This window comes from Cyrtonyx montezumae, unplaced genomic scaffold, assembly GCF_038088225.1.
Source record: "Cyrtonyx montezumae isolate F1298 unplaced genomic scaffold, pur_monq_1.0 scaffold_0, whole genome shotgun sequence".
Lineage (NCBI taxonomy): Eukaryota > Metazoa > Chordata > Aves > Galliformes > Odontophoridae > Cyrtonyx > Cyrtonyx montezumae.
The window spans coordinates 3983229-4010914 of record NW_027071824.1 but is presented as its reverse complement, the minus strand read 5'-3'; the positions used below and the strand labels follow the sequence as shown (position 1 = coordinate 4010914).

Genomic DNA, 27686 nt, shown 5'->3' with positions numbered 1-27686 from the left:
ACGAATAGCGCATGGCGCTGCTCATGTTGCAAGAGAGAAGAAAAATAACTGTTCCAATATGCAAAGATAGGAAAAAAATGAGTCTGAAATGTCTCTGAACCCAGTGTTTTATTGCTTTGTGATTACTAGTTACACCTTGATGCAATTTACTCTCAAATAAATTGGCACCTACTGTATAATTTAAAACCGTAGTATCTTACGCATTACATTGGCATCAGAAAAAAACCTAGAGAATTGTTCTTTTGGCCCAAGATTAAAAGAAAGGTAAAATGCTTCCATCCTTTATTGTTGGCAGGTGAGCATTCATTGTGGAAGGTCCTTAAAAATAGTGGGGGGGGAAAAAAAAAAAAAAAAGGAACACCACAAGTGCCCTCCAAAAATATATAAAAGCGGTTATCAGAGTAAGTGGCTCCCTTTACACCAGACCTATGCTTTGGCACTTTTTGTATCCAAGTGCACAGTAACTCCCTCATCTCATATGAGGAAAATAAAAGTAATGTGCTCAAGTGCATACCGACTACTTCGGGTGCCAAGAGGAGAGATTCCCACACACCATCTTCAGCTCCCACACAAACAGTACTTTCATCAAAAGTGACACTGCTTTCAGGATTTAGCACGCACCAAGGAGTTTATAAATACTAAAGCTTAAAAAAATTAGAATCACTTTGAATAAATAAATGATGTTTGGTAATAGAGTTGCATTTGCTTTGATGATCAGTTATCTATATGCAGCATAAGTTATCTCTGTAAGGCAAGCAATGAAATAGCAGATGAAGTCCCTGAGGATCAGCAGCTCCATGTTCAACACGTTTCTTTTACAATGCTTGCAGACAGCAGGGCAAACAATCAGTCCCAAGGCATCTGCTTTTTAATCTCCAAGCACAGCTGCAGAACACACAATGAATCATTTCTGTATCTCTTCCGTAGGCAGGAATCCGTGAATCAGAATACTTAGTAGAGGGTGGTGGGGACTCAGTTCTTCTAACGCTGGATCAAGTGCTCCACCTTGTGTTACTCTTCGGCATTCAAAAGGATCCTTCTGCTGCCCGTTCAATTGCTGACTGGGCAGAGTAGGTAGTGACTTCTGCCCTTAAACTATCATTGCCCATGGTACCATATGTAGGCTGCTCCTTATGGGCAAACACTGTCCTTTCTGTAGAATGAGGCTGCAAAACTCGAGGGATGTACATCTGAAATCACAAGCGTTAAGGATTTTACTAGTCTCTCAGAGTATACTGGGAGAATTTACTCAGGATAATTTTTCCCCTTGCCATTCTTCTTTTCATCCATTTCCCATTCTTCACCTTAACAACTGAGGCCTTTTGCATCCTACAGGATGCTTCCTGGTGCAACACTCATCTGTACGTACATAACGTGTAGACTGTGGCACAAAGACCTCTATTTCTACCTCAGTCTCTCAGCCCTTTAAGCATCAAGGCAAAGACTTGCCGGTCATGTCACAACTTCAAAGTCACAAAGCAGTGGCAATTGACTACACCTGAATGCTGTCCAGAGGTTAGGTACTGGCCAATGTAAAGCCCAATGTAGCATGTCTCAACTACTCCTAAAACTTCAGCCGAAGGTACTTCTGGAACAGTCAAGGAGCCCAGCTGCAGAACTTGCTGGTCCCACGAACACATAGGAAGTCCTACGGTCCATTCAAACTAACGCATCCTATGCAAGCTCTTTGCAGGGTGAGAAATTAAGCTTTTCTAGGAAATGTAAGAGAATGTTAGTAACTTTTAACTTCTTACAGAAGATGCTGGAGTGGTTCGTACATCTACGTTTCCATTTTCACCTTGCATGTCTTCTATCTGTAACCAGTAACGTGAGGGAAAAGGAGAGAGAATACCAAACTGTTAAGTCAAAACAACATTAAGAAATGGTAAGCATTTAAAAATCTGCAGAAGGATATCACTGGGCAGTGCTGGTTCTCTACTGAAGAGTCATACTGAACTCGCCTCTAGCTTTCTTTCATACACTCCCATAACTGCTCTTTCCTCTCAAATCCAGCTATTGCTAACACGGCCACACTTTCCCAATGTGTCAAATAGCCCGCCTCTATTGATCAGCTCTTGTTGGTCATCCCACTGTATTGCACCTCTGTTGTCAGGCACTGCTACTGACAGGGCAAGAAACAATCCCATACAAACAGCTGGCACTACATTAAGCACATATTTCAGAGCCAAAAGCTGTTACTGTACCATCACTTACCTTATAGTTCAGTGGGCTCAGGTGCTTGAAACACGCAAAACAAGTATAAGCCACGCAAACAGCAATTGTGATGCTGACAACTAGCAATGTAAACATTGTTGTAGGTGCTTTAAAGCCTAGAAAAATATACAGAGAATACAATATAAAAACATAGAGCACGAAAAATTCATTCTGTTTCCCACTCTCAGAAGCTGTGTGCTTTTTTCCTTAGAGGACCAGACAATCCACTTCCAGCCTCAGCTTGGTGAGCCTGGTTAAGCACAAATCTTGTTGGCTGGTAAAACTGCTGAATAAACTATTTCTGTAGCTTTTTTTTTCTCCAGAAGTCAAGAAAGGAAGCTGTAAAACTTGAGCAACTAGCAAAGCTTACAGATCCTTCTCATTCCTCAGTCATCTATTCTGGATCTACTTATAAAATGCTTCTAGTTAATGATCTGTGAAATGTCATAGCTAGAGTCTATTTATTAGGTGTGATGATGGCCCCAAACTGAACAGTTTGCAAACAACCCAAAGGAGAAAAGTGAGCTTCACAGATTACAGATGAGTAACAAGACAGTAGCTCCACTGAATACAACGGATGATTACAAACTGGAAAGCAGTCAATCATGCCAACCCTATTACCAAAAAAGCTAGTCTCAGATACCTATACCAAACAATAAAGCTCTTCAGTACTACTGGCCTTACAAAAATCAAACTATGGGGTGCTACAATAAAAGTATGAACAGAACTAGGAGGGATCCAAGGGAAAGAAAAAAGACAAAAAGCAGAGAAAACGCGAACTATCCTGAAAGGTAAGATTCCTTGGGGTGGTGTGGTAGGAGCATGGAAATGAACACTAAGAAAGGAGCTAAAAGGTAACTGGTAAGAGAACAAATACAATGATCACAGCAATTATTTTTCAGATAAACTCCAGAAGTATTCTGAAGAAATTGATCATATTTTGCAAAAAATATTATTTGAGTAAGTATAAGGGGGAAAAATGTTAACTCACCTGTTCCTAAATTTCTTTGGTCAATAAATAAATAAATAAATAAACACCAATCCTGTTGTTTTTTTTGTAGTAACACAGCACAGGTAACGACACAGAACAAACAAGTCTTTAGTAGGTTATATGAACAGATCTGTACAGACCTATTTGTGACATAAAAAAAAGAGAATAAAATAGATATCTCTGTTCAAACATTAAAGGGAAGTGGAAAAAAACCTCCCTTTGGGTATTCTGGAATGTCCTTTGAAAGGAGCTGGTTGTATAACTGTATGTTACAACAGTATTTACCAGCTGTAAACTGTCCCTGTCAACAGATCTAGGGAATCACAGTACTTAAATGAACATTCTAGGAGACAGAAGTTGAACTGCAGATAGCATTGTCGTGCCCTCTACCGTGAGGGACACGGCAGCACTTTACATGTCTGAAGGACAGACAGCATGAGAAAATAGTAGATGGGGAGAAGACAGATGACACTAGTGAAGCCTATCTGCATGCAGTATTCAATCCTGACTCAGAACTGGGATAGAAGTCTTTCCAGCCTTACACTTTCATGAGTGAGAAAAGAGTATTATATTATCACTGTACTCTGCAACTACACTGAATTCATACTGTATCCACAGCATTCATCATGCACCATGCAAACTATACAAGTAACTGATTAAGCAATCGAGCTTTACACATAATGTACTGATGTATCTTGCAGATAAGAAAGCTGAGCACTCTTCCCACTCTTTCCTTCCCCTTGGCACAAGCAGCGGCAGTGAAATCAAAACTTCCAGATCCCACCTCTCAGATTTGCATCACTTGGCTAGCCTGCCTTGTGTACTGACAAAGCATTAAAGAATATCCTGCGAACAGTAGTTCTATACTAACCTAAAACAAACATAAGAACTCAGTCTTTGTTTTCCATCACTAAGTTCCATGATGAATGACAGTCTTACCACAGATAGAGAACCAGGAAACACCGCTAAAAAGATTCATTTTTTCCAAGTCAGGTTTTCCTTCATAACAATTCCAGATGCATCAATTGCTGTATCACTGAATCACAGAATTGCAGGGTTTGGAAGGGACCTTTAGAGATCACCGAGTCCAATGGTTGTAGCTGATTTTTTTCTAAAGCATGCTCTAGAAATTCTGCTGTTATTTGAGGGGACATGAATTTGTTGGTGCTCCTGCTTGCAAAAGCAGTTCTTGAAACATGGGAAAAAACATGCTTTCAAGCATACAACTACTGCAGCAACAGTTGCTCAAACTCAACAATAGCCAGAAGCAATAGTTCTGAGTGCCTCTTAGCTCCCAGTGGATTTATCTCTGAAGTTAAATGTCAGTCTGCCAACAGTATTATTTAACTACTGGTATGCTAGAAAAACATTATGAAGCATATCGATTTGCCACCAGTGCTGTGAGAGCAGAGAAGGTAAAACACAGATTACAAGGGCTCCCTTCCCAAGAAGAGAAACTCAGCTCCTTCAAGTGTTACCCTCATCCCTCTGTTTCTCGCCATATGTCTCTTCCTAGGGGTAAAGAGCCATCACGTACCTCTTCTGATGCCAAAGCTGTTAGTGTATCACAGCCAATGCTATTAGTACCAAGTATTTGCAAAATAAAGAACATCTGTATATTTAAAATAAATTAAGTAAAACCATGAGTTTTCAAATCACAGTACAGGGAGGAGAGTCACTATCTCACTGCAGTTATTCATGTGAAGTTTCACAGACAATGTACAACACAGGTCTTAGTAGCATCATTAACTAACATTCTAACATGTTTTTTTTTCCCCAAACAAAAGAAGCAGTAGCCAATTCACCCAGGCACATTCAACTTACACTAATCATACAACTGCATATAGTAAAGCCAGGAGCCATTTTACTAGTAAGAAAAAGTTCTGAACAGATTGTTTTATTTTGTGCTTTTCTTTAACTTGCTGTAGTAAGCCTGTCACTCCACAGCCCAGTAGGCCAACTCAAACTCAGTGCAACACATAACCACCATAACTTCATGTTTATGGAAGCAACAAGAGAAGCCCATAATGCCTTTGAAGCTTCACACGTGATTTCAGTAAGTTGGCAAGAGAGGTAGGAGTATCTTCTCAGGGAAAATAGATTGTACTTACCCAACCTCAAAAAGGAGAAAAAATAGAGCCAGAAAAGGCAGAGAATTGGAGCCGCAAGAGCCTGATTCACTGCTGCAAAGTGCATCTTCTTCTCCAGCTTAGCAGGGAGATATGCATAGTAAAGGTTGTAACGGTCAACCATGTGCTTCAGGAGCATATATATTAATCCTGGAAGGAAAAAAAAAAGAGAGCCAAGGAGAACGGAGTTGAAAACATGATAAAAGCAGTAATTCCATGAGGAAACCTGTACTAACCAAGTGATTCAAAATTCAGATACTAACAACGGATGCAGCCCAAATATGAATGAGGTACAGTTGCATGACAGCAGCCTGCTCCTAAAGTTGCTCATGAGGCAGTGTCAAGACCCCCAAGGTCTCACCATCCCTCCCCTCCCTCTCTCCCCAGACTTCTGTCACCCACTCATGCTCCCAGGGTGCACCCAGAGCTCCTTCCTAGTGCTGGCATGTGGGGTCACAGTAGTCAGGTAGTTGGGAACTCCCTCACATAAATACTGGTAATGAAGAAAGGTCTAAAAATGGCTTTGTATTTTCATCTCAGCCTTCAACAAATTCATGACTAGATTTCAAATCAGCTGTGTTTTATCCCCAACAGAATTCTTGCAGATGTGACAGCTACAAATTACAACAGCTTGAGTACACAGTAGTACATTCAGATATTTACAATTGCACTCAAAAGCGTAAATAAATTCTATTGTTTAAAAAGTGGCCATGCTCTCCCAATAATAAGATTGTTGATTAACAAATAGTTCTGAAAAATAACTAATTTAGCTAATTACATTGCATCTAGCTTTCTAAAGCTTTAGATTAAAAAAGATTATACCAATACTATCAAATGACTTAGTACAACATGCTTGAGAGTAGATAACTGTAGCTGCTGAAATAATTCTTTATACATAAAAAAATGACAGTACAACATCTTTATGAATAAGAGATGCAATAAAATGAAGCAGTTCAGATCACAGTGAAAATGGGCAATTGTCTGTGAGTTCCAGAGCATTGTTTTCTGCACGCTCCTACTGAATTTAAAGACTGGTACAGGAAAGCAAAGAAATACTCAAAGTAATTTAAGGCATAGATTTTAATTTAGTTTGTAATACAGTAGAAAGAAAACTTCCTAGAAAAAGGTAGCCTGTGACTTGGAGATTTGAATACCTTCTGAAGACCCTGCACTCCTCATTAGCTGGTAGTCTAGGCCAACAGGGCTATCAGAGTATACGGTACTCCCTTTCTTGTCCAAGGGCAAGACATGCCAAACAAAGCAGCCAGCACATCAATAAGTCACATCCTTGAGGTCAGGACAGTGGAACACACCGCTGCCAATAGGACAGTGATGACCACAGCCCCTTTCCTCATTCAGGATGCATAGTTTAAATAAATGGTTTGCAACGCATAAGAGCTGCAGCAGTGGAAAAGAACAGGTAGCTTTCCAGTCTTAACTACTGTCTCAACAAACTATTTCTTATGCTTTTTTTAAATACTTCAGTCAAACTTTAAGAAAATTGTTATTTAAAATGTACATAAGGATTAAGGGATCAGAATGTTACAAGTCAAGTTTGGCTGCTTTAACTGGACCTTCAAGCTAGACACATTATGCAGCTTGCTTCTCCAAGACCTCAAGAACCCACAGACAAAAATAAATCCCTCACCTCCAAACCTATCTATCAGTTATCCTACGCTTAACTGTTAACAAAACACCACCAGAGCTAACCGAAGCTGGCACTCAAAACAGACATCTAATATTCACCAAATGTAATTTCAGTTTCCCAAAGCAGTACAGGAAATAAGTAATTTGCCACCTCCTGTCTTTCTTTTCCCCTCAAGAAAGGATGGAAATGTGGATCAGAGTCCTAAGGGTGATTAACGTCTGGAGAGTACACTAAGAATCCAGAACTAGGCTTTTCATAATTCCCACTTGACTTAGTCTCAACTCTACAGGGCACACAGTTCATTGGAAACTTACCAAACGGGACAATGATGGGGCATGTAATGCTATAGGCCATGATGACAGTGAACACACACAGCATCCAGGCATACATTGCTCCAAATTCATATTCAAAAGCCTGTTGCTAGGAAGGAGAAACAAAACACTAGTATCTCTCAGGTCATCTATCAGCACATCCAGAGTTAAGGTAGATTGACTAAAGCAACAGCTAACCTTCTCTTATAAATCCTCCCTAAGAGAGAGCACGTATTTCCTCGAGAGGTATGAAAAGCAATTATGCACTTATATTACACGTTTTAAACAGCTGTAGTTACAGAAAATACATTACTACTCTCATAGCCTTAGAGGAATTCCTCAAGGAATGTGTTTTCAATTACAAGAAGCAACTACATAAAACCACAAGGTGAAAAGTAACCCTGCCAAACACAAAACCTTCATCTCACCGTATATCCCACTGAATCTGCACTGATCCTTGTGATGCCTATAGCAGTAGAGAAAGCTTAAGATGTCACAGCTTTTGGTCAATATTCCCATTTTTTCTTATATGTAGCTGAACCTCTTTGATGGGAAAGAGGTAACAAACCATTTCAATCACAGCAGGTTATATACAGCAGTTAACAAGAGGGGATATTTAACCTGATTATTTTAAAATGGAACCCACCCACTGCAAAAAATGAAAGAACAGAGAAGAAAAATGGTGGCAGCTGTACACAAGCTTAACTGGTACGCCCATTTCAACACCTTGAATATCAAGCTGCAAGAAGACACATCATCTGGGAGTTACTGTTCCACACTTAAAAATCAGACATTAAGCATTTCTTTTTTAAACAGATGTACAATCAGATTAAAATAAATTGTGCATGCTGACTGACGATAGAAACTAGCAGCGGACAGGTTTAAATCTTAAAAACCTCAAGTTTAGGAGTATAAGACAGTATTAGAATTATACTATTAAATCCAAGTCATAGAATTCTGACGTGGAGCTATGAAGAGAATAACATCTGAAGTTCAGAGCCTGAGTTTTGATTTGTGACCATCTCTGGCTTGAATAAATACTTCAGAGTTAGCTATGCTGCAAAGAGGGGCAGTATGAACCTGCTACAGATGAGTGAAATAAAGGCAAAAAAATGCCAGGAGATGACTATGTTCTGAAAGGTGGGGTGCTCCCACTGTTTCTGATAAAGGCCAGTCATTTGATTGCTTCTTGCTAAGGAAAGGCTCAAATACCTGTTTAATATTTTTCCTTTCTGCTCTGGACTTGGCCATTATCATCCGTATGGTGTACAGGATAAGGCCAGGCAGGCGCAGCAGCTCCATCCCATTGCCAATAAAGGCAGAGGCTATCACATAGTTCACAAAGAATGCCCCCTGGTCAGGCAAAAAGACGCATCTACAAAGAAAGACACGAGACAGTGATTGGAAAGCAGACAAGCAAGTAGAAAGAACACATATACACTTTTAGAAGTCTCTCTCCATGAGGAGTACAGAACACCATAAGAAGCAGCTAAATTTTCTAATAACCTGTCTAAGAAGGAGTGCAACATAGCTATAGAGGCAGGAATTGCAGCATACTGTAAAAGTGTACTATTATAGTGCCATTGCAAATTAGCATGCAAGACAACTTGCTGAGTCACACAGTTTGATAAGGAGGATAGGAATAAACTCCTTAAAAAATGAAATAGTGCAGTCTGATGGGTGACTGATAGCAGAAGGGAGCATCATTTGATGTCTATTAACAGCAACTTGAGACAAGACAAGACTGACATAGAATAATTTTATCTCCCAGCTTAGAAACTCCTAATTGTCTTCTTATTACTGATTTTGAAATGGTGGTTGGTTTGTTTGTTTTTTCCCACCATCTCTTACTGTGCCCTATTCCTTCCCTACAGTCATCTCACAAACCAGCCACTGTGTCCAGCCCATAGTCACAGGAGTATCTAATAACCAATACACGCAACTTTGCAGTACTGGCATAAAAACATTTGTATTTCTTAAAATCAAAAGCAAGTCAATGAGTTACAATAACTGCTGCAGCTATTTTGTCCCACTGTAATCCCTGGGGGGGGGGGGGGGAAATCATCCCATCAATGATATGCAACAACCCTCACTACATTGACTACTGTCACTGTCATTTCATCCCATCCTGTGTTTTTGCACCTTCTACAGAAATTAAGGATGTGGAAAAATAACTCTCTTTATTGAAAGTTTGCACATACTACCTAGCAAGAAGAAGCATGGGCTTCTTCCCAACAATGGCATTTGCATTATCTCCTACTCTTGATTGGAAGTTCAACATCATTCCAGAAGTATCATCCCAGCGCTAAGTTAATAAACAGTAACCAAAATCAGTCACATACAGTGTTTTAAATAATCTCACAACAAGGAATTGCTAATACTTACTCCAGCCTAATGGCAGAATCAGATGATTCTCTGTCAAACAGCCAACGGAAGAAGAAATCAAGGCTGAAAAAAAAAGATGACTAATTCAGCATCCAGGAGCTTATTGTGTAAAACTGCTTCTCTTTCAGTAGTTCAGAATATTATTTTATCAGAATATTATTTTAGCTTTACAGTTACTAATAGTCATAAGAAGGAAGGGGAAAAAAAAAAGACAGTTTTAATGATCTATTTTCAGCAGCCATCATACAGATAAGGCAAATACATGCTACCCTATTAGCTGGGGAAACAGTTAACCACTGAACAGGTGCAAAAAAAAAAAAAAAGCAAAACTGAAACTGAAAAGTCAGGAAATTTAGCTCTCAGCTGCATGAGTAGGGGCAACTTTCAACTAGAAACTGATCTTTCAGTGTACAGAGCCCTTTGCTACAGAAAAATCAAACTCCAGAGATATTAAGGGGTAAGAGATCTTCAGATAAAAGGTGAATATTGAAATATTGTAACATTAAAATCTAATGTGTAATGACAAGATCACCAAATGCACAGGAAAAGGATGAGGATATACTATTTATACCTCAACTAGCAAATAAAGGATTATTACAAAGTATTATAGGAATATTATCAAAATACTCAAACATTATCAAATTATGACTTTACCTGGTGAGACCAAGGGAAGGCAGAATCAACACCATGAAGATCAAAAATATGTAGACTTTATGCATCATTATTCTGTTCTCTGCAGATCTACCAACAGAAGAAAATTAATAAGAAATTCACATTAAAACCTTCCTTACATGAAAAATTTTGCCCAAAGAACATCACCACGCAGAAGAATTCCAGCTTCTCCTGCCATATCACAGTGCTACAAGATATTTGTATAGAAATGCCTTTGGGATACTCACCTGGCCAAGCAGGCCCTCAGCATCTTCTAGGGCATAGAAAAGATTTCAGAACTTTAATCCAGATATTGGACTAACAAGACTACAGTCCTGTACCACAAGGAAGGGGATGTGTGCCAATCACAGCTGGTTTCTCATCCAGTGATACTTATCTCTCCACAGCTTGTAAACAAACTCCTCCAAAACCTTATGCCAGGAGGGATTAGGGCACCACCTCCAAGAAACCAGACACTCAAACTACTTTACATGCCAAGTATCAACACCTTCAGAACATAATGCTACTAATACTTTACCATTCCTAAAGCAGCAGGAACGTCTAACTAGTAACAAATAGTCACCAGAAAAATTATAGAGATGCCCATAAACTTTCTTAAAGGTGGCATCAAATTAGGCATTAAAACCACAGTGGTTTTATAGGATCACGTAGCCCTTGGGAACTGTGGGATATTATCAGTTAGTAGAACTATAGTAGGGCTTGAAATCAGATCTGTGATTACTAGCAACTCTTGAAAACTTGCAATCAGTTTAAAATGGCTTATGAACTTCAAGACAAGTATGACTACCAATAAAAAACACTGATGAAAAGCAAGCAACTTTGAAAAATCAACAGAAAATTCTGGACACGGTGTCTTAGAAGGGAATGGTACAAAAAATAAAAAGGATTTGACTCTAGAATACAAATACAATCAGTGGCTATAGGCAAAAGATGAAAAGCACAACTGGGATTCGGTGTGCAGTATCATAGGTAAATTGAGCATGAAACCCACTACACTAAGCAGGGCTGTGCGGAGCTCCCTCAGGTTAGCAGCACATCACTTGACACCTCTGACTAACTGGCTGTATCTGAAAAATCTTGTGTCATCAGACCTGACAGGCCATGGTCCTCTAGGCCTTCTCAGATCACCTCTAGCAATTATCCAATAGTATCAATTTGTGCACTGTTATATCCAGGTCACTTTTCATACAGAATAACAAGAAAGATGCCCTTCTTATATGGAGCATGCTAGTCGTTGGAGCCCTTTAAATAGCATTTGGGACTCTAATGTTCCCAGCTTGTAGGGGATCAAACCTCCCACTTCTTAACTTCCCAAAGAATTATCTCAGAGGGAGACTGGAGGTACTACCCACGCTCCTGTTGAAGGCACATTTATTTCTAATTAAGCTTTAAACACAGTGTGTGTGAGGGGGGAGCACAAATTAATCATCTGGTTGGTTTTGTACTTGCTGTTTTAAGTGGAATAACTCCAAAATATTGGTTACAATATTAGAAAGGGATGAAAACATGGTATTCCCTGCCACAAAAGGCCTGCAGATTAAAAAAAAGCATCATAAACAGTTGAGTGTTTCTCTTTTTTGGGGGGGGAATTCAGTTAATAAGGTCAAAACAGAAGATCTTGCTTACTTTGTCCAGTGGGATTCCAGCAACGTTGAATAATAGACAATTGTTGGCAACAAAGCTGAGAAGGACCAGAGCAAGAGCGTTGGGAAGAACTGAGTGATGATAGGATTCTGATCAGAAGGGGAAAAAAAAAAAAGAGGGGGTAAATGTTGAATACATTTTAATGCAACTGTGCTAGAAGAACTGAGACTTTGATAATTAGCTCTTTGTAAATGGTATCAGGTCAGACTATGGAAATATTCAAGACTCAAATCTGAATCTGAATAAGATCAGAATGAGATCAAGCTCAGCACTGGTGTACAAGACAATAAACAAGAGCAGGACTGGGGATTGAATTCCATGAAAGTGAAGTCTCACAAGCAGTTCTTAGGTAGAAAACACAAGCTTTGGGAAATATCTAAAATGAACAACTTTCTTGCAAGAGAGTTCAGATGTATATGGTACCCTGGTTTTCAGTATAGGGAGCAAAATAAACTACGGTATTTTACAACAGGGTTTAAAATTTAAATTCCCATTTTCTCACCCTAAAAATCAAAACACAAGTTGGACACAAAACTGGCAAAAGCTTTAGATTTTAAGCATTTTAAATGTAGTAAAAACTACATTCCAAAGATACAAGTAAAGGTAGGATTCATAATAATATGAAGTTTCAGATGAACATCACCTATCAAGGAACAAACAAGGAACCAGGACATAATTCTGGACATACATACACACACTGTTTTTTTTGTTTGTTGGTATTTTTTTTTCAGTCAGCAGATACACAAAACAATTCTGAAAACTTCAACACATTTATCTTATGGACATTTATTTATTTATTTTAAAACTATACATTTATCCCTTCATTATTATTATGTTATTCATTTTGGTCCTATATACAGCTATATCCAAACATATGGTGATACTCACATTAAGATAACGAATAGGTTTAGTGACATTGAACTTGTCCATGGTTGATATGATTATGGATGGAGTAGTAAGAAAAAACAGCAAAATAAGAAGAGATAAATTAATGCACCACCATCTAACCCACCAATTCAGCCCACACACCGAAAGATTATTCCTGGGGAAAAAAAAAAAGAAAGAAAAAAAGCAGTAAGCATTCTTTGCTGTAAGTAGGTTTTATCTTTCAAGTAACAGGTAGCACTGCTTTTTCATATTCTCAAAGTTATACAAACAAAGCACTACAGAAGTTCCAGTTGTTACTATAAATAATGAAACCAGTGCAACTTCTAAGTGATAACGTAACTTATGCTTGAAGGAGAATTTCTTAATCTTTTTTAACACTTAAACACAATGTACAAAGTAGTTAAGATCTGGGATGAAACAACTTCTGTTTTGTACCTACGTATCAAACTGAGAAAGTTAGAACAAGAAGAGACTGAAACTACAGAGAACAGTTATCAGAGGTGGAATCTATCAAGAAGCTGTGATTTAAAAAATAAGGAAAAAAACCATCCAACTGAATCCACAGCAAAATCTGGTCTTAAATGGGTGATGTTCTTAACGTTGTCTGAAAGAATTCCCAGAAGGACCAGAACAATCTGAGCCTCAGCTGAAGCCAAACATCTATAAATCAACAAAACAAAGAAAGGGAGGCTCACGATTACCCCCAGCAATGATAACTGTCATGGTGAACCCACTTGGCAAACTGCTGTTTCTCCTTTTTCAAGGAAAAACAACACATTAGTTTGTGCCTCATTTGCAACAGAGATACCACAAGTCATTTACTATCATATGAACTGGGGATTATATTGATCAAACCCTAAATTATGAAGCAACTTGAAACCATTTAGCCACTTTTAGACTGTAAGCACAACAGAACAGTACAGGAACAGCAGGATTCAAAATCGTTTATGTATTTTCACAGTCTCCTAAGTGATGCGTAGTTATTGGGTCACCAAAAAGATGTTGGAAAACAAACCACAGTTCCCAGAGTGGATCAAACTATATTTGTCCTGTAGCATCTCAAAATATATATATATATATATGCACATACACCCCTATGCAAACCTGGAGAAAGAATTTTCTGTTCTAACATCAAGTTCCTCACCTCAGACCTCAGCAACAGATAAGATACACACAAACCTCAAGAGCAGAAATGAGGATGTACAGACTGATGAAGCTTTCCCTATATATTTATTTCAAGTTAACAGAAGAAGCAGATACCAGAACTTTGTGGTAGCAAAAATCCAAAACCCTGAGAGGCATCCCCAAGGTCAAAGAAGAACACCATTAATAGAAATAAAAATACACATCAGTCTCATTTTAAGGTTAGAGGAAAAAAAAATGCACAGATACTTTCTCCTGTCCATAATCTAAACCTAAACTACCATAAATGCATGGAAGACAGGAATCTTACCAACAAATATTCTCAGGATACGTAGCATATGTAACCTCCCAATTTGTTATGCGCAATTCCTTGCTGTAGGATGATGGCTGGGGTTCTCCTTTACACTTAACACTCCGACATTTGCAGGCATTGAAGTCCTTAAGGATACTGTAAGAATTAAAACCAAGAGCATTATTCCAAATTACTACACCTGAAAATGCTGGAGGAAGACTGCCAATAGCAGTGAAAGGTATGGCTTTTTTCCTTTTAATAACAGAAAATGAAGACAGCATTTAGATAACATTGTAACATTATCTCATGCATGCAGTGACTGAGAAATACACAGTTACTAACACAGGCCTTTGATATCTAACAACGTTGGAAAAACAAAGAAGTAATCATAACTCAAATTGTTCAGGGCTTCTACCAACACAGCAGCAGTGGCTCATATTAAAAATCCAAGTCTGAGAGCACTGGAAAAAAATAGAAATAAAGACAGCCAGTACTTCAAACATCTAATGTAATTACAGCTGTTTTCAAGTCAAAGCATGTGAATCCTTTAATCTGCACTCAAATTTCACTATGCCAACATCAAATTGAACTAATTTTGATTTTCATATAATTTTTATAATGCAAGTATTTGAAATCAATTTGAAATCACATCCTCTTTCACACACTCCAAGAATAGTCACAATATTTATCTTCTGAGTTGATTATTAATGTATGCAAACCAAGTTTAAACACTGTCAGAGTAAATTCTTCCAAAGAATTCTCAAAACACACTAACAGAAATTCTAAGAATGCAACTGTGTGTGTGCTATGATGCAAAAGACGTTCTACTCCTGATGAGTTTTAGTGCACTAGCATAGAGACAATATATCATATTTGAATGAGTGGATTAATTCAATTTCTGGTTATTCTTGTTTCTCAGTTGTGCTCATAACATGAAGAAAACAGCACCACACAAACACCAAACAAAACAAAAATGACAAAGCAGATCTTTATCTTACCAGAATTCAAGCAGGAACATCAGCATCTTGCAGCAGCAAGCATTTAAGAAAGTTAATTATAATTCAGTAGCTTGTTTTTAGAGAGTAAAAAAGGAGTGATCTTTAGCACTTCCAGGCACGCTACAGGAACACGAGCGCCAACATTAATCAAGCTTCTTCTACAGCTATCTGATTCCATGAACTTCAGCTCTGCCTTTCTGCTACTGCCAGCCTATTTCAGGGCTCTGTAGAGCAGAGACCACTAGTGGCACCACATAACTTGCTAATCTGATGGCTCCAACATCAAACATAATTTAACCTTCCAGAGAATAGAGTTCACAGCAATAAAAACCTTTTCAGTTCTCCATGGTTCAACTCAGAGATGCCTGTAATGCAACTCTGACATGTCCACCAAGAAATTATCCCATCCAAATTATAAACAAGAAGCTAACGATCACAGAAGAAACCTCAGTGCTTGTTTCTGCTTTCAGTTAGCCATAAAACAGGCTGTGCCACGTACTCGAGATTTTGGTAATAGTTACTATTTTTCAAGACAGTGGATCATATTCTTGTATAACTTCTACAACACAAATTTTATTTTACAGGGCTTTTGAATCTTCTTATCACAGGTTATCTAACAACCTGCATATTCAACACACTTAAGGGTTTTGTGTTTGTTTGTTTTTAAATACACACATTTATATGCACATATACAACATAAAAAGTAGACTGTGCGCACATACTCCACAGTAAGTGATTAAGCCTTCTTTCTATATATTTAAAGACAACACTGCGAAGTTTCTCCTCTTTACTCCACCCAATACTTTGCCAAAGCCAAACATCCAGAATCTACATTCAGAACAAGCCCACTACATTGTTGAGATTACTCAGTAGCACCCAATGTGACAGCAACAACATTTGTATGTTAGAAAAATGGAGAAATCAGTAACTCACTTCCAAGATCCAACTAGTCTGGCCTACTACTAACCTAGACTAATGGATCCCATAAAGAAGGGTTTGTTATCCCAGTAATTGTCCAAAGCCACTTAGTCCCTTAGGTAATGAATTCTTCATTTGAAGTATAAAGGCTAAACACATACTTGCAGAAAAACTTACCAGTAAGCAGAGCAGAACAAATCCACAAGACAGTGAAGAAGGAAGGAAGAAGAAGCAACATAAGCAGATAAGAAGTAACATCAATCACACAACTGAAGTTAAAAGAGAACAAAGACAGCAGACAAAACTTACTAGGTTGCCATGGATTTCTCTTGAAATGTTACAAATGCCATTCCTAGTGGTTTGTTTTGAACTGCTTTTTCCTCTTTGGAGAATTCTTCAATCAGTTCATTCATAACTCTAGTATAATAATCTACAGCATCTTCCTGTTGAGAAATTGATGACTGTGATATCCAAGTATCAGATGGCTAACACCTTCATTAAAATACAGTCTACACAAACCATAGTCCTTCTTCCTCACGCTAATTCCACAAGTTGCAAAGCATGTCACCATATGAAGACAAACCAACTGAAGTTTCTCTCATACTTAGTTTTTTGCACTAAGATTACATTTCAAAAGTTTTGGGGAAACCCTTTTCTCTACTGTACAAGAACTAGAAAGATAAGCTCCCAGCAAGCAACAAATAGATCAATTTTTTAAGCTCACAAGATATTACATAAAAACTACTCTATATGATCTACCAAGCCACGAGTGAAAATGAACACAATCTCTCACCCTTTCACATCCTCTCATTTCACAGCAGCAGAACTGACCACACGGCTTAGGGTTGATTTCAACATGCTTGCCATGCTTCTCATGCAGATGTTTATAGTAAGTCAGGCTTTTTTCTGCCTCATTTCTAGGTGGAAAAATACATCCAAAACATTTTTGCAAGAAAATAATAACAACAAGCTTATGAAGAGCATAAACCCCAAGAGAAAACATTGTGTTCAAGACTCACAGCAAAATAGTCATCAAAGGCATTCGTATACCTTATTCTAGCTACTTTGTACAAAGTATTTTCAAGCCTGTAATAACATTAATGACTCCATACTGGTGTGGTTCCAGAAAAAAAAAAAAAGTTGCTATTGCATAGTCCAGAAGAAAACCCCTTTCCATCTTGTGACCAACATCTCTGACCAAAGCAGCAGAGTCTGCTACAATTGCTGATTAGAATTACTAATCCAACAGCTGTATTTTCCACTTTGCACTGCCTGACCAAGCAAACAATGATACCAGCCAAGCCTCTAGAAATACATACTTTAAAATACAGGTGAATCTGACTGAAACACAGACCATAACTTTAAAAGCAAAATTCATTTCTAGTATGTGCAAGCTTAGTACTACTGATCAATGACAAAATCACTGATCAATTCACAGAATGGCTTGGGTTACAAGGAATCTCAAAGATCATCTACTTCTAACTCCCATGCTGTGAGAGGAAATGTTGATTAAGGACCAGCAAGATATCTACAAAATTATGCTAAATTCAGATAGACTGCAAAAACCAGTACCTTTTTTTAAATAGATGAATAAGCCTGGCTACATCATAACATAGCTGGACCTCCACCACAGTGCAAGTTGGGTAGGCAGCACTGAAAATGAAGAAATGCAAGAGAAGAAAGTACACTGAATGAACTGTTTCAAAGACCATCACTGGTGTCTAAATGGCATCTCAGTCACTTCTGAATGGCATAACACACAGTGGAGTCTTCCACAGAGACTGGCATACAAAGTTACTTTAGTATGACATGCACAGCATTATTCCCAAGTAAAAGACATGTGGGAATATTAACGGGAAGTGTGGAAACACAGCCACATTTTAGGTTCTAATTTTAAGACTAGCTAACTAGTTTTATTGAAATATAGCATTTTCCATTCTATTCTCTATTCCTCATAAGGATAGAGACTTGAAACAGTGCAAGAGTCAAACACATTTCTGCTTGGAAAGTTAAGACTACTGGGGTAATTTAAAATCCCCTGTTGCTAATGATGCTCATTAAGCTTGGAACTTACGTGAAATGGCTTTGAATGGCTTCCTGTTTTGCATTTTTTGGAAGACCAGTTATAAACAACGTGCACTTAACCTGTAAAGAACAACAGCAAAAAATCCTATTTTGAAAAACGATGTCTGCAAAGAGAAAAGAATATACAGCATCATCAATTTACTCATAAGTAGCTAAGTTTTAGAAGGGGAAAAAAAAAGGATACTTCGATGGGAGCTGTACCTATTCAAGACAGCAAAACACCTGCACCAGTTAAAGGTACAAGAATTTCACAAGGTCCTATTACCACCCCACTCTTCAGACTCTTTGCACATTTCACTCAGTGGAGATTCATTTGCAGTGAATTCTTTCAGCTATGTTACATCCTAGCAAGTTGCTTTTTTAGCATTGTTTGCTTTCACATGCCCCCTCACTCCCCCACTTGTTTGTTTGCTTTTCAAAACCCAACAGAGGAACTTACTATGTTTTCTTCCTTATATGTAACCGTTTTCATGTGATGACTCATGAAGATAACAGTCAGAATCAGGTAAACAACAGCAAAAAATGTGTGCAGCCAAAGAAGATTGTTACTGTTGGACAAAATGTTATGAATATGAGAAATAGAAAGAACTATCTATCTTACTGATACACAGTCATCAAAATGCAAAGCAGACTGAAATCTTTCTCTAAAAAAAAAAAACCAAAAAAAGTAGTAACTGATAAATACTCATGCACATACAGATCCTTGGACAGCCATTAGTTATCCATTAAATTTACAATAAACAGTTAGTGAGAGTGCAAGAAAAACAGCTAATTTTAAACAACACTGGGCTTATGCCTTTGCATTCAGATGACTAACAGGATACTCAATAATATTTGCCAAAATATTTTTTATTGGTCAGTGATTACTGTGTTGAATGCATAACCGAACTCCCCTTGAATACAATCCTTATCCAAGCCAGAAGCACCCTAATACAGACACTAAATACCACTTTTTGTGGTAGCTCCTTCCCCTAAGCTTAAGAAAAGAAAAAAAAGTGTTGTGTGCAGCTCTCCAGATTTGTAAAGAGAACTAATAATAAAAGTTAACATAAAATACAGGAATTTATTTTGCAGAAAAAAACCCAACCAAACAATAAAATCCTCACTAGCTACTAGGAATCATATCATGGTTAGAGAAAATCACAGTGCAACACCACATACTCTAACAGACATTACAGCATGGATAGATAAGTTTTGATTAATGACATAACAGGAAAGTTGTACAGATCAGTATTGCAAGTATTTTTACAGATTTTTAAAATAAACCAGATTTGTGAATGAATTGCTTCAAGAGAATTTAAGTTATCTGAGTTGCATGTTATAGTCAGCTGTCAGCAATGTTTTTCTTTTCACAGTAGGGTTTCTTTTAGCATAGGTATTTCTGAAAATAATACTGCTAGATAGGCAGTCATTAGCCAAGACAAACAGGTAGTATAAAAACAAAATAAAACCTAAGAGCTGAGAGCGCAGAAGCCAAGTTTCTAGGTTTCTTATCAGAGCCATAACATATAGCCTGAAGAAGAACACATCCCAATTTCAGTTGACAAAGCACGATTAAGTAACTCCTAACCCCATGAGCTATGTTGCAAGCATCAACACATGTATTTAGAAACTACAGCAGGAAACAGACAAGAGCATAGAAATACCTTCCAAGATTTACTCACCCAGTTTCTAAATTTTGTATAGTTGTCCTTCCAAAACTGTAGGGATCTTTAACTAATCAGAAAAACACAAACACATAGCATCATTAACTGGTACAAAATTCACCTGCAGATTGAGAACGGCATCTTTTCTCTTTTTTTTTTTTTTTGGATGTTGACCTACTTCAACATTAAAACAATTTAGAATCATAATCAATACCTGTTTGCAGTATTACACTTTAAAAATCACAAAAAAGTGCCCCAGTATCATACCACTCTCAGCTCAACTAAAGAAATAATAAGTTTAAAAAATGGAATGCTAGATTTTTGTAGCATGTTTTCCCTCTTCCTGTAGTCTCTTTCCATATCCAATTAGCAACATTGGAAAAGAGACAATATCAAAGGCACAGCGACAACATATCAAATTACAAAAGCGGGCAAAGTCACAAGGTTCTTTAAAGCATGGGTAGTAGCAAATTGAAAACAAAAACTAGGTCACATTAAGGGTGGTAGAAGAGAGCAAGGTTTGGGGCCAAAAATCAGCAAGTCACTACATAAAATAAGATGCAAACAACGTTACATAAGAGAAACCAGACAAAACAAAGAAGCACTCTGAGAGCTCCTGGGAAAACCAAATGAACTGGTTAATAGCAGCATAAACAAAGACCATAGAGTCATAGAATGGTTTGGGCTGCAGGAACCTGTAAGATCATCTAGTTTCAACCCCCTGCTATAGGCAGGGACACCTCCCTTTAGATCAAGATGCTCACAGCCCCATCCAGCCCAGCCTTGAGTGATCAACTGTGAAATCCGTACAAGCCTGTAAAAGTGATCTTAGCAAGACTGATAGGAAGCCAGCTCATAAGCACATTTTATAGCCTAATAAGGACTTGTTATCAAAAATGGAAACTTGTTTAAACAAGATCTGTCACAGTTCTGTTCACTATACATTCTGTTGGATAGGTGGTAGACTAGAGGACATATCACATATGTTGAGTATCAGTTAATCAAGACTAAGACTGCAGGAAAAATGAAATAATTCTTTCAGCCCAGTTAGTACTGACAAAGCTTCAGCAAGATGATTTACTACTCAAGACAAAACCAGAGCAGAAGGGAGCAAACAAACAAAAAGCTCCTGAAGGCTTTTACAACGACAATAAAGCCAATTCCTTTCAGAATTAAAAAAAAAAAAAAATCTTACCAAGGAGATCACCTGATAAGTTGACAGGCAATATGACACCCACAGACAAAATGCTGACAGCAACCAACAAGCAGATGATGTGACGCTGGAACGTAAGGTAATGTATGGCATCTTCACCACATCTGTCATGAATCTCATCATCACTACATCATTGACAAAAAAAGCACATAATCAGTCTACTTAAAACTCTTGGGCTTGTTTATTTTGGGCTTCTTGGGTTTTCTCTGAACACACGCTATTTTCTCAGTGCCACCCAATGACTTCTCCATCAATCCCCATCAGTTTTCAACACCATTGTGTTCTCTCATCAGTAAGTTCAAACTGCTTTAAGTTTCAGAAGTGTCTTCTCCTTGCACAGTGTCAATATACAAAAATGAACATAACAGAATTTAAGATGGAAACAAGTAATGTGAAAATATGCATGCAAGTCCTTTTATCAAGCTGGAAGAAGGCAAAGGCATCTGTCACAACTTCCTGCTTTAAGTCAGCCAGAGTAGAAAGCTTAGAGCTCAAATTTTAGGATCATACTGTGACAGTGTTCACACATCTCACAAAAATGCTTCCTATGAGGAAAATGGTAACAGAACCACCTTCACCTTAGGAGAACTCTTATCTACTAATTTTTAGCAAGACATCTGACTAAAATATGAGTTCTTGGGAGAGGAAAGTACTAGAAAAAGGGGAGAATGCCTCAACTGCACTCCATTCTTGTTTCAGCGTATCCAAGTTAGAAATGCATTTCTAAAAATGGTAATTTACTAAGGCCCAAGAGACATAAACAACCAAAAATCACATGTCTAATACTCACTTTCTGGGAAACAACAGGATGGACTTTTCCAGCCCCAACTAACTAAGTCACCAGTTCTGCACAGAATTTCTTGAATGGAAACCACGTTTCCTGCTCAAGCACCTACTGGCTCCAAACAGTGCAAACAAATGGCCCAGATTCACTTCAGTTCACACACTGTTCCTACATCAGGAAGTAGCCAGTCAACAGAGAGGTAAGTGTATCCTGTAGAAGTATTCCTATACAGTCACTTTATTTTCATATTCTTTTTCCAACCCACTACTTGAGCCACAAATTTTGTCTACTCAAAGTGGGGGGAAAAAAAAGCACAAGAAGTTTTTTCAATTAAAAACAAAAAAGGGATTTACTGGTTATTTTTTGTACTTACTGCATCCGAAAAGCAGCTGCCATCCAAGAACAAAAGCCCTATAAAGAAAAAAGATTTAGGAGTTAACACAAACACTTCTCTTCATTGAAGTGGTTAGATACTACGGGCTTTTTCTATTAAGCTGATGTCTTAGCTAAAAAGCTGGCAGCCAGTTACTCTGAAATCATTGTTTAGAAACAGAAAAATATAGAAAATACATACAGAAAAATACCTACAGCTCTACACTCTTTCTAAAAGGTATTTTGTATGGCTGCCTTCAGAGAGTATTTAAGATTTGAGGGGGATTATTTGTATATTTACTGCTCAGGCTGCTTAAACTTACAGCTGTGTCCAGATCCCATCTTCACTGAAGAAAAGCCAAAACTTAATCTATGAAAATTGGTATTCAATGCATTACTTTAGAACAGTGAATTTTCCCCCACCCCCCCCCCAAAAAAAAAACATTTTCAGAGACTTTAATTTCAAAGAGAAGCTGCATGAGAGTCATATATAAGTTAACATCTTAAGCCTTAGTTATAAATAACACTGTATTGAATTTAACTTAAAAGCTTCTCATCTAGATTTAAAAACCCTCTTATGAAACTGGACAGAAGAGATTGCATCCCACTGAATGTTCTAATATGGTTAAAAAAAACAAAAAACAAAAAACCCACATCTCTCTTGAAAGGCCTATTCTTTCACATTAATACTCAATTAAGAAACATTTTTATTCAACATTTTCAAAGATAGAGTTGCTAAGTTTAATTAAAAAAAATTATTCCACTACTAACTAGCTTTAATATTACAATGTATCATCCCTCTCCTAATTTAAGAGAGTTATTTAACAACACTGATGTGAGATATCTGTTCTTGATGATACAACAATAATTTGTAAGGGAACAGATATTATTAATAGTTCTATAAAAATGCAGTGCACAGTTGTTACTAATTTTTACAGTATAAGACCACCTATACAGAAGTATAGAGTAGTACACTGAGCTATGTGGAATGGCAAATTGTAACAGACTGCATTAGGTAGTTGATATCAAAATAATGCATAGAAACCTTAAAATGCTTACACTGTCGTATTCAAGAACTTCAGGTGCTGATGAAGATGCTGATGATTGGGTGCATCTCACTCCACTGAAATAAATGAAATGATACGTTCAAGTACTTTCATTAACAGAAGCTGGAGTCCCACATAATTATTTCAACGTTAACAATTCTGAAGTAACTAAGTGAAATAATATTAAAACAATTTTTCCACTTACAAAGGCTGTGGTTTTCACCTTGTAGCATATGCCTAACTATGGAAGCTTGTACTGTACCTCATTTCAGGAGCTCACTTTTGAAAATAAGAGTGTGCAACTGAATTAGAAATAAAAGTGAGTGTTCTATTGAGGTATTAAACTGCACTCCTATAAAAGGATGCAAAACAGGTTTGTAAGTCTAGGCAAGATCAATTCTGCAAGGTACTTCAGATACTCCTCAGCACAAAAGATCACCATGCTTCCCTCTACCTCTCTTTCTTCAACGTACCATCACGACTTAGAATTTCTCTTTACCTGCAAGGTGCCCTCCTCATTCAAATTCAGTCCTCTAGCAAGGCTAAATACTGCCAGAGAGTACACAGCTCTCAATAAAAATAGCAAAGTGTCTGTTTTCATTTTGTTGCTAAAAAGAAATGTTGCAATGGTGATGTGCACATAATTATGGGATTTGTAAATGTATTAACAATAATTTTGGCCTAGGCCACAATGCAGTAGGGACAATAACAGACTCCAATGCATCTGACTGCCCAAGGACCTGCTTGTCCCATGCAGATCTCAGCAGCCCACAAGGAAGCCTGTACTAGAGCATCTTCATTCTTGCTGCCTGAGCTGGCTAGATTAAAGCTGCCACAGTTATTGTACTTCCCCCCCCCCCCCCAAACATGAGTACATGGATTGGATCTAGAAACACACTTCGAGTCATTTCTTTTTACTTAATTGTGTACTTAAATGCAACTTAGCTATACCATTAAAACCAGCAAGAGTCTCACTTGCAAAGCTTACCAACTTCATGAAGAGATCACTAGCTTTTGAACATCAAGACATCACCTTGCAGAAATAATATGAAAAATAGTAACAAATAACTAAATCAAAAGCTCAGTTGCAGTCATCACTAAAAATCTGTGGGGAATTTCAGAAGCCAGTAACAATACATTTTATTTTAAATTATTTTTAAACCCTTCATGACACAGTCCGCATAGGGGAGCTCTAGGAAGATACTGGGCTTGAACTGAGATATGCACAACAGTCAATACCCTTCTGTCACAGAAGCACTGTAAACATTAATATGTAACCATGTGACTTGTTAGCAGACAAGCAACCTATTATCTCTCTTTTTTTTCACATCCTCTTCCTTAAACCACTGCTGGAGAAGGGAATTTACAATGACAATGGCAAACATGCAGTTTTAATATTGACACTGCAAAGAGGAACTTGCAGCAGAATGTATTTCAAACAAAGTAGCAGCATTACTTTTTAACAAGTATACATATGTGATTACCAACATCTATCCGATACAAATTAACTTAAATTAAGCCCTGCTTAACTCCACTGCTTCCACGTTCCCCAGTTAAGTTTCAGCAAATCAATCTGATTGCATATCTTTTTACCATTCAGCTTCTGACACGAGAGCAACACGTCCGTAGTCCCAGAATCTCTTCCTTATAATGGAAAACACCAGTATTAAGATCTAGAAAATAAAACCAGAGATTTTTATATTCCATTTCATAATCATCTTTCTTAGGTGCATAAGTACTGCCAGAAAGAGTGCTGTGCAAGATCTTAAACCAGCTATCACATGTTAACTGCCCCAGTGGTGACTGGGCTACAAACCAGCCTACTGAAACCAAAGGACCAGAACAGCTACCTTCCTGTCCTAATTTATGAAGGAATTCTGAACATCATATTTCTGAACTGAATACACATTAAGATTTGTGACAGACAGGAATTCAAAACTTTCACATACACGTCTTCACTGTTTTCCTTTACTTGCACCCAGAACTACGATGAAAGACTTCAATGTCATGTTTTAATTATTTTGTATTTAACAGCAATGTAACTGGCTGTAGGGAGTTTAACTGCTTTCTCCAGAATTATTTTGTATCCTACTCAGAAACAAGTAATACATTACTACAACTCATAAAACCCAGGAGAAAAAAAAAAATCAAAACCAGGTTTGATCTCTCCAATTATTATTTTTTTTTTTACTTCCTCCCAATATTTTCACGTTCTGAAAGAGGCTATGGAAAAAACAAAACAAACAAACAAACAAAAAAAACCACCAAGCAAAGTATTTCACAGATGAACTGCCTTTTTTTTTTTTCTTTTTTTAAAAACAATTTGCTCTGTAAGAGGCAGAACTAACAAGGCCTGTTTTCCATGCATATGTCAACACATACAACCCCACCTTCCAGCCCCTCCTACATCCTATACCTGTTTGGCTAGAAAGTAGTGCCAGGGATGTAACTTATCTCATACTATGAAAGTACTGAAGGGTCAGCCAGAATATATGTCAAGATTACTCTGCTAACTTCCACATCTCACAATAAATAAAGCATTTTACAATAACTTTCTGCCCAACAGGGAATAAAAGTTTAGATCCTTTTCCTTTACTTGTCCATTAAACTTCAAGCCAATCACAAATTTCAGCAATGTCAAGTACTCTGTAGTCTAAAAGGACTCTGGTTGAAATTGGTTAGTATGTTCTCCAGCCATTAGGAGGAAGAACTTACATGCAAAAATGGGTGGACAGTGCAATGCATAAGCCTCACTTCCTCAGGAAACCAGGCTAGAAATAATATTCAGAAACCCATCAACTGGCAGTTATTAAAGGGATTTGCAATAAACATGTCATAAACATAGGAGGAGTATAGGAATTGTTAAATAAATTGCAGTACTCATTAGCTTAACAAGAAATAGTCTTCTGCATTGCAGCTAGTTCTTCCTGTTTGAAGTGAGGGTGCAAAGCAGAGTCTCGGTATCTTTACATTCAACCATATCTTGGAAAAAGAAAAGAAATACCTTCTAACAATTTCACAAAATCTTATTGAACACCACTAAATAATTTTTAGGCACACCTAGTTCTTACAGAAATACCAGCTCAGACCACACACAGGTATTTTTAAGTTTCCTCACATAGCTTTCTAGAATTTAGGAACTGTGATCCCTTCAGGCTTATTATCAGAAATCTCATTTATCATGCCAGTTATGCTCTTCCCACCCACCCCCCCCCCCCCAGTGGCTTAAGAACACTGAGACCAAACCCATCAAGATAACCAAATTTTTTATTGGAATCCCAGCCCTGCCTCAGCAAACTAATCCATTTCTTCCTTTCAACTGGACTGAGCTCATTAGTACACCACTACTTTGACCATTTCATTAAATCTAATTCAAGCTCTTCTGAAGTGACATATTCTCCATATTGCAACTCCTCTTGCAAAACAATCAGGACATTTTCCTGTGGACAAGGAAGTTAGCAACGATGTTCCCTTCCCCAAGTTATACACAGAGTAAGGGGAAAATAATACTGACATTAAGACAAAACATAGAAAATTGAGCTATCACTGCAAAGCCCACTGTGACTCTAAATAAGGACCCAATCATACTGCATTCTTCCTACATTTACACATCCAACACACAGTTCACCTACAAGTGGGATGACAGCGTCACTGTCATCAGTGACTTGAAAAGTGCCTTGAAATTCCCAGGATGTCCTTGGAATATTTATTATTTTTGAAGATTCTTAGAAACAAATCACTACCCAATAAACACAGACTCCAGCACAACTTTTGAGAAGACCCTAGTATTTTCAATATAATAAACAGAAACTAGGCTTACAAAGAAGCAGGTGACATCAAGAAGCAAGACAGTTGGGATTCCACCAAAAGTTACTCCCTGGAGCACCGTGCTGCCCTGGGCAGTGCTGTAGCAGTATGTCTCATTTGTCGAGTTGAAAGGTCCACTTCTATTCCAGGAATAGGCCAGATGAGAACGTCCAATACCCGGAAAGAACACAGGGCTCATCTTGTTCTTCCCTTAATAAAAAGAAAAGCAGCAACCACGTGAAAAGCCTGCTTGGTATTTGTGAGATGTACTGTGTTACAAGCACAGAAAGCACAGGAAGAATCAACAAGGAAACTACTTTAGAAAAAAATAGTCATATTTGACAATCACTCCTCTTTATCTGTGAAACACTTGTGCAGTAATTGATAGACTCAGTTATTTGCAGTGCCCAAGTGAGAATGCTTCATATCTAGCTAATCACAGCCTCTACAGACACCTGAGGAAAGCTACTGAAGAACACACAAACTTTACCATCATCTAA

General features: G+C 37.7%; 1 protein-coding gene across 2 annotated transcripts; it reads right to left on the bottom strand.

Moving 5' to 3' along the window:
- Positions 1–96: 96 nt before the first annotated feature.
- On the bottom strand, positions 97–27400 carry TMEM63A (transmembrane protein 63A). Of its 2 annotated transcripts, none has more exons than XM_065736160.1 (22): positions 27200–27400; positions 24973–25052; positions 23393–23456; positions 22335–22372; positions 21160–21302; positions 19983–20034; positions 18758–18866; positions 18308–18378; positions 17806–17886; positions 17027–17150; positions 16543–16676; positions 14336–14473; positions 12883–13036; positions 11977–12083; positions 10333–10419; positions 9679–9741; positions 8506–8668; positions 7297–7402; positions 5317–5484; positions 2215–2330; positions 1755–1814; positions 97–1190 (listed from the first exon to the last, which is right to left on the bottom strand). In XM_065736160.1, exons 1-22 carry the CDS (start codon positions 27383–27385, stop codon positions 1026–1028), a joined length of 2409 nt encoding a protein of 802 aa, XP_065592232.1. In that variant the 5' UTR covers positions 27386–27400; the 3' UTR covers positions 97–1025. The 2 variants fall into 2 exon arrangements, with proteins under 2 accessions (XP_065592232.1, XP_065592304.1); XM_065736232.1 differs by lacking the exon at positions 27200–27400 and adding an exon at positions 26095–26362.
- Between the last annotated feature and the right edge of the window lie 286 nt (positions 27401–27686).

Coding starts and splice junctions, on each gene's coding strand:
- TMEM63A (XM_065736160.1), bottom strand. CDS start 27,385: ATGAGCCCTGTGTTCTTTCCGGGTATTGGACGTTCTCATCTGGCCTAT. Junction 9,742..10,332: donor CCTTCCCTTGGTCTCACCAG/GTAAAGTCATAA, acceptor TTTTTTTTTCAG/CCTTGATTTCTTCTTCCGTT. Junction 7,403..8,505: donor AAAGGAAAAATATTAAACAG/GTATTTGAGCCT, acceptor TCTCCTTCCTAG/CAACAGGCTTTTGAATATGA.